Here is a 13,424-nt window from a genome sequence, read left to right on the forward strand (position 1 = left end):
CATGCTAACGTTTGATCCAGTGCCAACCAGTGTCCAGCGCTTCTTCAGAACCCAATCGGACGCACTTGTAATGGTGAACGCCTCTGCCAACACAACATTAACGTCTGGTCCAAAGGCTGTGTTTCAGAGAGATACATGGTGCCGTTTGGTTCCTACTTTGGTTGCGCTGAATATAAACAGTTATAAATTGGGAGAGGAGCCGCGAGCGCCTCCCGGATTTCAGCACCACGGAGAGCAAACTCGCAGAGAGGAAATCAACACACGCACATGCCCGTCTCTGTACACATCGACCTCCTGCGTGTGTTCAACACACATGCTCGTCCTATATGTCACGTTTTTACAGCTGGCATCCCATAATGTGACTCAGTCAGCAACATACGAATTTAAGAAATACTAAATTCCACAAATCCACGCAAGAGCCGTTAGGATAAATATTCTGAATTTTTAAAATGAGGATATGTTAATATATTAGAACGTGTATTTATGAGCAATGTATCGAGGCGTGTGTCATGTGGTAAAATGGACATTTAGATTTATATCAGGTGTGTCAGTTACATGTTGATCATATGTCAGATTGCTATACAAACATATATCACTGCATATTATACGTCAGCAGCCGGCTCTATGTGATGGAGGGGGAGTGAGTGGTTAAGTAATGCCTCTCGCGTTATGTAACACCCTCGGGATGGTATAGTCATATCGCGCGTGCACTGTCAGTGGTCTCGCTTTCTGTCCAATCGTGTGTGCCCTCCTCTCTCTGCACGCAGCTCTCTCTCTCTCTCTCTCTCTCTCTCTCTCTCTCTCTCTCTCTCTCTCTCTCTCTCTCTCTCTCTCTCTCTCTCTCTCTCTCTCTCTCTCTCTCCTCCACCCAACATACAAACAGCAGATCGGAGGCTGCCACTACCGGAGCACCAGCACAAGCAGCAGAACGACCCTTTTGTGCTTCACCGACCGACGCGCATCCTTCTGCGAGGAAACCACCGTCACACATCCAGGCAAGCATGTCATTTATTTTTCTTTCACGAAAGATCATTTCGAACCAATCCATCATTACCATTGGGTTCAAATTAAAATAAATTAATACATATTAAACTGTTCACAGGGTGGGAGCAGGTGGGCTGAGGAGAGGAGGGGCTGTTTACAAGTTCAGGAACGAGTCTTTTTGTCCCCACATGTACGCATGCACCATCATCCATGTTTTGGGTGTTTCTGGGTGAAATGAGGACACATGAGGTCTGAAGTTGGATGTTTACATCACCTCCATTGATTACAATCACATATATAATTCGCGTGCCTTTTATTAGAGGCATCTCCCGGAGGGTAAAAAAAAATAAACATTCACAGCAACTGTGGGGGCATCAGATGAAATAAAACGAAAATCCCCATTGCTGCATACATCATGATAACACAAGCCATCTGAGGGCAGTGTGGGAGAAGATGTCATCGTCAGAGGATATCAGGACTCAGAGATCTGAACAAGCCTTTATAATGAAAATGGCTTTGAAGTGAGATGTGGAAAACAAAAGGAGGCATGTAAACATGTAAACATAAGGGAGGGTCTTTTCAATGGATAGAGCAGATTCGGTGGGTGATATTATTTGTTAAATATAGTTTATTGTTAGAATTGTATGTATTTTTAAAAGGGTTTAGCACCGTAAAGGTCCTGTGTGGAACCATTTGGTGCCAAAACAGAGAGAATGATGCCATATGGTGTTGTCATAACAATCCGCTGTTTATGTATGGTACGAACCTAATGAACATATTCTGGACTACCAGGAGTCCATTTTATCAGTGTTTGGCATCGGCTTCAATATGCTTTATGCTCCCTGGGATGATCACTGAAAGTCAAAGTGATTACTCAGTCTTGATGTCATGCAGTGATGACGCAGTCTGTTTAAGGGCTTGAGGAGCTCAGAACGAGTGTTGCAAATGATGCGCTGCACCGAAAAAGAACGAGATATTTCCATTTTCAGAGCACAGGCTCCCTGCGTTCGGACATAGATGCTCAGTAAAGATCACACAGTGACGAAATGTCGTCACCACTGAAATTACACAACTTAACAGATGGAGTGATGGGAGTGATTAGTCCGTGTGAGTTATCAACATTAAAAAGCACATAGACTGGGATGGATTAAGGGAATTTATCATTCACGCCCACGCCATGCTGTTTTAAAAGCAGACCATCTGGACACGGGAAATAGATTCAGTGGAGGCTTAAAGACGTGTTTACTAGTCATGTACACATGATCTCAGCATCCCACCGACATGCGTTTATCCAAGGGTACCTTTCCCAGTTCATCTACTTCCTAATCAGCCACTCTCATGTATTGTTGAGTTGTTGGAGTGACTGTGTATCACTGACACAGGTAGATTGGAGCAGTTCGTCATGCTCAAAAGAGCTGAAAATCCTGTGTTTGCAACTTAGATAATGCTTAGCCTGTCACCTAGTAGGTAGCCAATCAACATTGTCTGGAGTCATGCAGAGGATCCGGGTGCATAATCCTACTTTACATGGGCTAGTTCAGGACAAGTGCAAACACATGGGAAACAGGCAAAAATGTCACCACAGCTCAGATGCATGGGCAGGCGTCTGTATCCAAATACCTCACAGGGTTTCATGTTACAAGCTGACACTATTGAGTGACTTTCAACATATTATTAGCACGAATAACATGAGACGATTCCTTTTTGAATGATTTGAAGCCTCTTGCATTTCCTTCATAAGGGTGCTTGTAGTTGCATGAATTTATAAAAAAAATCACTTCCTAAAATAGAAAAACGTCACTCTCTCCTCTCAACCACACCCTGTTTATTGAAGTATTTCTGCCCCTGTTCCTTCATTTGCCTCAGATCTAATTTCTTGTCGAGCACTTTACTAGTGTACATAATCATACATCACAGGCTCATTGGAATAATTATTTTAACATCCATCATCATGGCTTTTTTAAAGCTGTTGTCTTCACTGTTAGTTTCTTTTCTTTCCTGAGCTCACAAACGCTGGCTCAAGGACACAATGTTCATTCAGTGTGAGAAAAACACTGTACAGCTGAATGGTGAACAGCCCCACACCACTTCGACACACTCTAGATATTTTCTTCAGTGAAGGATAGCGTCTCAGGATGAGCAGCACAAGTCTACAATCTTTGCAGATTTACACATAATTGGTCCCATCTATAGCTGGAGTCCTTCGTAAAGCGCTTTGCCCTCGGTTGCTAAGACTGTTGCTAGGGCACGGGCTGTGGTTTACTCTGCCCTGTTTGGTGCCGATAATCTGATTCTGCTGTGCCAGTGCGTCAGGCAGCTGTGCAATGCCTCGGTATGATGATGCTGTGGATGCCTGAAGATAAAAGTGAAAATATAGGCAAGGTGGTGTTGGCCACACAGCACGCAAATCTATTTTTGAGTCTGATAAAAAAAAAGGAGGATTGAGTTTGATTCCCAGGAGTCTCTGCTCTATTTTTGCAATCCTATTTGGGCCGCTGTGGTTTGAAGAAAGAGGATTTTGCACGAGTCTGGGCTGCTCATACAGGGTACCTGGCTTATATTAGGTCAAGTGGTGATATCATTCTGTTATTGGCAGGGGGTTGTTTGGGGAATCCACATGATCAAGGCAAAATCTTAGAAAAAGTATAACATCTGGATGAAGCAAGTGTTCGGGTTCACCGATGTGGCAGCAGCACACAGGCCTTGGGTTCAATTACATCATTCCCAATGCAAAAAAACACACATGCATGCTCTTATGCAACTGACCCCCTTAGGCAACGATGCTGAGAGGAAATGACGTGAAGTGATTGTGTAAAGTTTATTCAAGCTTGAGAGAAATTCTGCATTATTTAGCTTCAAAGCATCAATAAGATATGTTTCTTCCTTGTTTGAATTTGCATTTACGAAAAAGTTTTGGCAAGAGTTCTACTTTGGTCTCTAAATGAGACCTTTTTTTTCTAAGAGGATGTCCTATTATATCGCTCCATCGTCTATTATATCCCAATGATAGAGGCACTTTGTAGCTTTTAGGCGGCAGCCCCACAGTTTTGGCACAGAAGGATGATAAGGAGAGTTAGTGCAGTGCACTGAAATGGGACACCTTTCATCTATTATTGTGCTGCATTTGATCATCTGAAACCAAGATGACTTTGACGAAAAACAAGAATAGGAAAAGAGTAATACCAATCTTTCGTCTTTATAGTTGTATCTGTGGAGACTCTGAACTCTACATTTGCATTTGTCTTATCTCTTATTCTGTTTTTAGCCACGCTATCATGGCTCTATGGAAATCTATTGGTCGGCCCACCACTTTGGTCCAGACTGAAAATCCCAACAGCTGGTTGATGCATTGCAATGCAATTTAGCGCAGACATTCATGGTCCCCAGATGATGGATCCCAGAGGCTTTTCCTCTAGCACCACCATCAGGTTGACATTTGTAGTTCAGAGTGAAATATCTCGACAACCATTGGATGGATTGCTGTGAAATTTTGTCCGGACATGCATGGTCCCTTGAGGATAAATCTGAATGACTTGACTATTAACTTTCATCTAGTGCTACCAGCAGGTCAAAGTTTGCATTTTATTCGGGGATATATCACAACATATACTTGATGGATTGCCTTGAAATGTTGTACAAACATTCATGGTCCACAGACGATATATCCTATATGAGTTGGAGAAGCCCTAACTTTTCCTCTAGTGCCTCCACAAGGTTGACATTTTTGTTTATTATTGAAATATGTCGACAACTAAACAAATATGTGCAAAGGTGATGACATTCCAACCAGCCTCAGCTGTACGGGCTGATCCGCAAATGTTAGCATGCTAACAAGCCAAACTAAGACGTTAAATATGTACCTGCTAAACGTCAACATGCTAGCATTATCATCACTGCGAGCATGTGAGGATGCAATCATTAGCATTTAGCTCAAAGCACAGCTGCTTTTAAGCCACTAGCGTTGCTACATACTTGCTGTTAAATGTATTTGTCTTCATTTGACTGTTAAAGGACTTGACACATTCTGATTTAAAAAGGTTCTTGGCTGTTTATTTTTAGGGTTTACATGTAGAATTTCCCCATAAATTCAGTGTGTGTTGGTCGTGGCTGGCTCTGGGCTTCTTGTGCCGTCTGTACCAGGCAGGATGTGTGTGTGTGTGTGTGTGTATGAGGGATCTAGTGGCGTAACAGAGTTCAGACAGAGGGCCCTTGTTTGTAAAGGGTTTCAGCGCCACGTCGAAACGCTGCCACATATACACAGACCACAGAAAAAATAACTTTGCTGATATTTCTCCTCGTTTTTCATTTGACAGAGGAAAACGCTGAGTGAAGCACAATGGGACCGTTCCAAGAATATGAGGTAAGTCTTATCAATTACTTCTGGTCACTGTTGACAGATTTCTGCACATTTGAATGAGTTTGTTTTCCCAAAGAGAAGTGTCTTTTTTTTAAGCACTGCAATAAAGAAAAACATGAATAAAACGTGACCTTACAGCTGTCATCATGAGGCACACAACCAACAATAAAACAAAATCCAGTCTTTTATTAATTTGAAAATATGCCATCCTGAAAAAGAAGTTCCACTGAGTGAAGGTGGGAGGCTACATCTGCAGCTCTGACAGATGTTACTTCGAATAGGAAAAGAAGTCGCCGGAGAAAGGAAGCCCCCGCAGCCGCATCCCACGTTTGGTTCTCCATCCCTTCCGACCAAAGGACAAAGGTTTGCCTCTGTCTGATTCGCCGTTTTCAGAGGAGGAGGGGAAGGAGTGTGACATCAGCTCAGACCACTCCAAAAGGACCATCAGCACCAACAGCTTTTGCTCTGGTAAGAAGTTCAGCTCCAGTCTGAGGACACCAGATACTTTGAACGCCATTTACAGGCTTTCAGGTGCAAGATTGTATTGGTTGGTTGGGAAAATGTTAAATCCTTACTGTATGTGTGATGAAAGCAGTGATGGCAGAGGTATTCAGGTCCTTTACTTCACTAAAAGTATCAGTGCCACAGTGTGAAAATACTCAAGTAAAATAGTAAAAGTATAAGTGTTATCAGCCAAATGTTAAAGTAATACAAGTAAAAGTACTCCTAATGCCAAAGGGCACTTAGAGTGTTTTCCATTTGATCATCTGTGCATAAACATGTGAGCAGCATGTTATTGTTAGCTGATCAAGGTGGGGCTGATTTTAACTGTTTTATATGATAATATTTTTGTGGTTATTCCCTAAAATGTATTTCCTGAGTAAATTAACTTAAATACTTTCCTGCATGGAGGATAATACGACCTCAAACTAAAAATATAGTGAGGTTTCTTTTAACAAACACAGGAAATTAAAGACATACAAGACATACACTCCAGAAACACTCCTGTGTAAATGTGCATGTGTGTGTGTGTGTGTACACTGATAAACCTACCACGCAACAAGCACACTGACAACTTTCTTAAAGTGAGCAGCCGTTGTTGCGCTAACTGTCAGATAACACCCGGACTTGAACCTTGAGCTCTGCCTGTGTTCGCTGCCTGCCCCGCGCCGCCTGTTCTCGGCTATTACTGTCTGTGTGCCTGTCTACAATAGATGACACCGGCTGCCCCACTAGTCAGTCTGTGTCCCCCTCCAAAACCCCGTCAGGCTCAGAGCAGAGTGCCCACGGCTCGCCGACGCTGCCCGAGCGCAAGACCAAAGTGAAGAGGGTGAGGGTGATGGCCGAGTGGAGCGGCGAACCACGGAGCGCCCCGAGGCACAAGAGGGAGCTGAGGTCGGCCATGAAAGCCAGAGGTAAAGGAGAATGCACAGATAAAAGAGAATGTAATGAAAATGTTTTCGGTTTTTCAGAAAACGTAGAATGAGTATCAACAACATCCTAACACTTACCTTGGGCCTGCACTATCATGATCCTATAATAAGATATCATTTGATTTGGGTGTGTTGATTCTTGCATATGCACTGACTTATACACAGCACACTGCATATATATGCATATATACTGTATATATATATATGCATATATACAGTTGTGTGAAAAAGTGTTTGCCCCCTTCCTGATTTCTTATTTTTTTGCATGTTTGTCACACTTAAGTGTTTCAGATCATCAAACTAATTTAAATATTAGACAAAGATAACACAAGTAAACACAAAATGCAGTTTTTAAATGAAGGTTTTTATTATTAAGGGAAAAAAAAAATCCAAACCTACATGGCCCTGTGTGAAAAAGTGATTGCCCCCCCTGTTAAAACATAAATTGTGTTTACTTGTGTTATATATATATGCATATATATATATAAATACATACATATATATATATAAATACATACATATATATACATACATACATACATATATATATACATATATATGCATATATATATATGCATATATATATATATGCATATATATGCATATATGCATATATGTATATATATGTATATATATATATACATATATGTATATATATATATGTATATATGTATATATATATATATATATATATGTATATACATATATATATATATATATATGTATATATGTATAATATATACATATAAATTTGAGGAAAGAGAATGAAAAAAAACTGCTTGATCATGAGTCAAGATGAGGAGGACAGCTGATTGGTTGAGGAGAAGGTTTGGGAGCTTAGCCAATTAGGCTGATTAGCAGGAGGTTAGTTCACCGGTTGAACGTGCACAGAGCAGTAGTTTGACTCACACAGTGGTGGAGGATCACATTAGTTTCGAAATATTTTCTTTGTCACAGTCATCACAGGACACACTAATATGGTTTTGTTTGATGGTAAAAGATGCTGCTCAGGTACGGCTTTGAATTTCTTCTTTAATCATTTCAGCACAATATTTACTGAGCTGTTTTTCTCTGCTCAAACAATTTAGCTGGAAATGTTCAAGGCTTCTGTATTGTGCTGAGGCCTCTTACTCGCTGTCTTGTTACACACAGTGACGGGATGTTATTGGCTAATTCTGCAGCGTAAATGTTATTTGTAATGAACATGAAGGGGTTTACCTGTATATCCTGCTCTTCAAAGGTTATATTATGGGGATGTAGGCCATCCAAAAGCTGCTGTTTGAGAATATGTGTCAGTCCTCTTTACAGACACTGTAACATGATAGGAGAAAAAGAAGAAATTGTCCATCAATGATGGCACAGAAAAAGAGCGTTAGTGTTCATGTTGGGCTGAATGTTGAGGCTTAAAGTAAGACTATAGCTTTTTCTGAACCGCAACCACAGGGGTAATGGAATGGGACCACAAGCCGGCACAAACAAACATGTTTCTTTTAGTGAAGCACATTGTTTTTACTTTGCTTCATACATTTTTAAACACTCACTTGGTCACACCCGACTAAGTGAGGCTGGAGCAGGAAAAACCCTGTGTGTTGAATTGAGCAAGGATGTTTTATTTCTTATGAATTCAACTTTTGATTTAAGGAGGAAGATTGTAAGAAATCACCTTTTCAAAATGATATAGTCTCGCTTTAAGTGCTAAAACACTGATGGTTCTCCCTGCAGGTAGTGAGGCTGACTTCAGCTCCTCCAGCAGCACAGGCAGCCTGAAGACCAGGGAGGGCCTCGCCTCCATTTCAGCTGGAAAGGGAGCTCCTTCACGCAGGTATGAGGTCCATCCGTATAGTCTGCTAGAATAAGGCACTTCTAGCTTAATTTAAAAATAATTTCTCCCTTTTTAAATATTTTTTTCTGATTCTCTAATGCTTTTTTTTAATCAAGTCGCGTCTCCCACGTCAGACCGCTCCCAGTGTTCAAACCACCCGGGAGCCCTACAGCCAACCGCAATGCAGAACTCTACGCTCCCTACAGGACTCCACCCAGAGCTGCCTCCTCAACCAGCAGCTGCAACTCCAGCCCCACCTCCAGGTATACCAAACACAGCTCTCACGGCATGCATTATTAACAATCGCAGAATAACCATTGTGGTTTTTTGGAGTTGACTCCTGGTCATGTCTGACCTTTCCACATTTCGCCTACTTGGATTCATTACAAATCCAACCTTTGGCGAAACAAGTCGATTTTGGAGAGATTTGGACTGTGACTCATGTGCAGCATAACGATGAGTTAGTGAGTGGGTGGCTGGATTAAGCTCGGATTGTTTTATCATTTCCTCTCTTGCAGCCGTCTGGGATTATATCGGCCGTGATTTGGCTGTGGTTGGGATTAATGAGGATTTAATATAGCAAATGTCTGAATATGGTAACCAGACAGTGACCCTGCAGACTCCATCCCATACCTAACAGGATTACAGTGAACGCACAGGGTCATAAATATTTAAAAATGCCAGAATTGATGAGTGAACTGAACAGCCTCAAGCTCAGAAGTGAAGCCCATTGATTTCTGACATGGTGCTCCAGGCTCTGCATTACTTGGAAGGTTTACTTCTTAGGTTTGTTGGCAGCTCCGCCCTGCATACGGTTCAACCTAAAAATCCTCTTGGCAGTATAAATGACAAACATCCTTTTGAGTTTTTATGCAGTAGAGGAATCTGCCCTCTTTATCTCATGTTTACAGCTCCCCATAAATGCATTATAGCCCTCCACTCTTGTCACTTCAGGACGCTGTCCTGTCGGCTTTCCTAAGAGTCATGTGACATCCTTTCCTCTGGCATGCTACCTTCTCCTGGGCTGTTTCTATTTCTGGCAGGGAAGCAGAGCTTTGAGTATCCCAGGTTGCTAGGATATTGTGCTAGTGGAAGAGAGGGGCTTACATGCTGCTTTACATATTGTCCAAATCCACCCACTCATCCTCTGTCGGGGAGGGAGGGAGGGAGAGAATCACGAATCCTGAATCCTTTTATCAGTTCTCTTTGACAATGATGAAACACAAATCAGGAAATGCAAAGAGCAGTTGAATGCAATTGGCATCTAGATTTAGTTGTTTTTTCCGGTAAGGTGATTTCTTTCCTTGCCAACTGTGCTTGTATTTAGATAAACCAGCATTTTAGGTTTTTTTTGGTGCTTTTTCCCCTCTAGTCTACATGCCAGTAATCCTGTGTCAGACAGTAATTCCAGGCTTCAGAGAGCTTCTGCCCCGACAGCACTCTCTCAGCCAGACAAATTACCGTCTGCAGGGAGCAGTTTTACTTTTAAGCGTCAAATTGGTTTTTCTGCTGTTTCTTCAAAATGTCCGGTTGGAAACTGATGGGGTAACCATTGGTTCTAAAGGGGTGAACTTTGCCTTTTTTTAATCAACCTAATGGTCTCTTTCACAAACAGAAGAGCGAACCCGGGCCGCTTCCACTCCTGCGGGGACAACCATGGCATCAGACCCCCGAACCCTGAGCAGTATCTCACCCCTCTACAGCAGAAGGAAGTGGCCATCAGACACCTGAAGACCAAACTGATGGAGTCTGAGAACACAGTCTGTGACAGGTTAGTTCAGATATAGCAGCACAGAAGCTCCTGGGATTGTATCTGTAGCTTTTGTTATGGTTCTAAGGAACGATGCCGGTGGTCGTATTGGTGGAAGAACAGGTGAAACCATGGTTGTGACGTAATGCCTACATACTGCTGCCCTGCAACTATTCAAATCCTCTGGATTGTGAACCCACTGGGAAATTACTATTATGTCATCTGCATTGATGCTACTTGCACAAAACATGCACTGTACATGAAACAAACAAGGCAACTAATTGTAACCTGATTCATCTACTTTGTATCTCCTTAAATAGTTATAAAAGTAGTTTGCAATTATATTATAAAGTTAATTACTTTCTTGCCGAGAGTTAGATGAAAAGATCGATACCCTTCTCACATCGAGTGGCATCAAATTTTTCATCTTAACTACTGGCAAGCAGATTTTCCAAAATGTCAAACTATTCCTTCATTTCCTCTGGACATTTTCTTCCCCTCTTCATTAGAGAGACGGAGGTCGGGGAGCTTAAGTCCCAGCTCGGCAGAATGAGGGAAGACTGGATTGAAGAGGAGTGTCACCGGGTGGAGGCTCAGCTGTCCCTCAAAGAGGCTCGCAAAGAGATCAAGCAGCTGCGCCAGGTGGTGGAAACGATGAAGAGCAGCCTGATGGAGAAGGATAAGGGAATACAGAAGTATTTCATCGACATCAATATCCAAAACAGGAAGTTGGAGTCCCTGCTGCAAAGCATGGAGCTTGCCCAGAGCGGTGTCGGCCTCCAGGAAGACAACTCCTTGGACTTCATCTGCGACAGCCCCAGCAGCTGCGGGAAGAAGCTGGTGGGGGAGGAGGAGGGTGGAATGGAGCTGGGTAACCTGGGGGCGGAGGCATTGGCGGATAGCGGGCTGCTGGTAAACGATGAGATGGCCAACAGGGCGGACATTTTGGAGCAGGTCTTCATGTCTACTGCGGTGGATTTTAGTCAGGACTGTAGTGGCAAGCTGAGTGCGGGGACGGAGTCTGGGCCTGGGGTGTCTGCGCTGTCAGAAGTGGGACAGTTGATCGATGACTCTACTGCACCCCCAATGGCTCTACCAAACGCAGCTTTCACCACCATCGACATCTCCTCGAGCGCACTCTCCCAGCAGAACACGGAAGATAAAGGAATCCAGACTGACACGATGCCCATGTCTGCAGATGTGCAGACCGTGCTCCTCCAGCTGCTCAAGTTCCATGGGGCAACAGGGGATGACGCAGCTTTGTCAGTCCCCAGCAGTCTTCTGGGTCTCCCAGACCTGCCCACCTCCACTTCCACCACTGCCAGTCTCCCCGACTCAACACCTCCCTCACCCGGCGTGCCCGGTCCTGCTGCCCCAGAGAGCCCCGACATCTCTGCCGATTCCGGCCTGTGCTGCTCGGAACCTGTGGAGAGCCGGCGGTTCATGGAGGAGCTGGATTTCAGTGTCGGCGAGGAAGAACCCCGTCTGTCTCCGGGACTGGATGTGGTCGGCAAGCGCTACTGGAGCAACAGCTTCCTGGTGGATCTGGTCGCGGTGGCAGCGCCTTTGCTACCGACGGTGGCCTGGTTGTATTCGCGGCACGGCGTGGACGGGATTGCTCCAGTGTACAACATCGCCGCTCTCATCAGGGGCTGTTGCATCATGGGATTGCACTCTCTTCGTCACGTCACACACAGGCCGGATGCGTAAAGGCTTCAACCCCGCATGCACACGCCTGACCTTGAACTTAAAAGCACTTAAGTATTTGCGAGATTTATTGCGCTTTCTGTTACACTCGGTATTAATGCAGTTATTTTTGTTCTGACACTGTTACTTTGCACTGCACCATGAGTTGAAGCAAAATGGTGACATGAAAGGGATTATTTATAAAGAGGGTTATTTATATATTTATTTATCATTGACATGTTCAAAACTGATCATCTGGGTAGATGGTTGAGTTATCATTGTCGTGTGGTGTCCCGAGCTGTCCTTGTGTTTAAAAAAAAAAAAAATAAGAAAAAGAAAAAAAATATTATTAAAAAGTTCTTTATGTTCGGATGAGATTTTAGGGTGAAAGATTGAATTTTAGTTTCTATTTGATGGGTTTGGAAAGTCAACCGTTTTGAGTTATTGTTCTAAAGAAACCTTCAGCCAAAGCTTTAATGTGAGTTCACTAATGTTTTGTGAAGAAGTATATATATTTTTTTTTTCCTCCCTGGGAGTAGAGCTTTATTTGGTACAGCCGTGTATTGTTCATATAAATAAACTGATGCTTAAGCAATTGACACTTGTTATGTGCCTGAGCTATGTGCAATACTGGTAATTTACATCAAATGTCCTTGTTTATTTATTAATAAAGCATGATAAATTCTGGCCACGCATTTGTGACTTTTGTTATGGTGTTTGTAATTTGGGGAGGAAATGACTAAACGGGGACAATTGTTAAGTTTGACTTATGTAAGACTTCTGTAAAAATGCTAGCGAAGACTGGGAGAGCCCAAGTTTCTTCATTTGCACAAGATGTTCACATGAATTAATAAAAAGCAAAACTATCACGGCCGAAGCAGAGTGCAACGAAGCGGCGTTCTCATGACAGCTCAGCTTACGTAAAAGCTTTCCCGGCCTGTGTTTGCAGACGTCCCTTGGGTTGTGGAGCTGACAATGTGAAGTGCATTAGATCCACTTAACTGGGATCTCTCAGAAGCTGTAAAATGTCATCCGTGCCTTTTTATACTCGTGAAAACTGGGTCAGTGCTAGAGCAAATGTCTGCCTGCAAAAACCACCAATGCTTTTAGTCATTACGTAACGTGTTCCCATTTTCACTGAAGATTGGGTGTGGGAAAAAAAGTTCATTAAGTCTGAATGAACTTGGCGTCTTTGCCATGACTATATCCACACATAGTGATGTGTCTTAAATTGCATAAGCGTGACCTCTCGGTTCAAAAAGCATCAGACTAGCGAGTCGTCAGATGCTGTAATCCCCGCACTATGTGGTCTGTGGATGCTGGAGTGGGAGGCAGTGGCTGTAAGTGGAACCAGCTGAGAACACACCAGTCTACTATCGGCTTTCTCAAAGT

The 13,424-nt window shown here is 43.0% G+C and overlaps 1 protein-coding gene across 1 annotated transcript; it reads left to right on the forward strand.

Moving 5' to 3' along the window:
• Positions 1-5,320: 5,320 nt before the first annotated feature.
• On the forward strand, positions 5,321-12,056 carry sybu (syntabulin (syntaxin-interacting)). The gene is made up of 7 exons (XM_076096651.1): positions 5,321-5,344; positions 5,623-5,809; positions 6,556-6,756; positions 8,497-8,596; positions 8,713-8,859; positions 10,212-10,367; positions 10,856-12,056. Exons 1-7 carry the CDS (start codon positions 5,321-5,323, stop codon positions 12,054-12,056), a joined length of 2,016 nt encoding a protein of 671 aa, XP_075952766.1.
• The last annotated feature ends 1,368 nt before the right edge of the window (positions 12,057-13,424 follow it).

The sequence above is a fragment of the Anarhichas minor genome, unplaced genomic scaffold (genome assembly GCF_050575085.1).
Source record: "Anarhichas minor isolate MPS153535 unplaced genomic scaffold, ASM5057508v1 ptg000022l, whole genome shotgun sequence".
NCBI classification, from domain to species: Eukaryota; Metazoa; Chordata; class Actinopteri; order Perciformes; family Anarhichadidae; genus Anarhichas; species Anarhichas minor.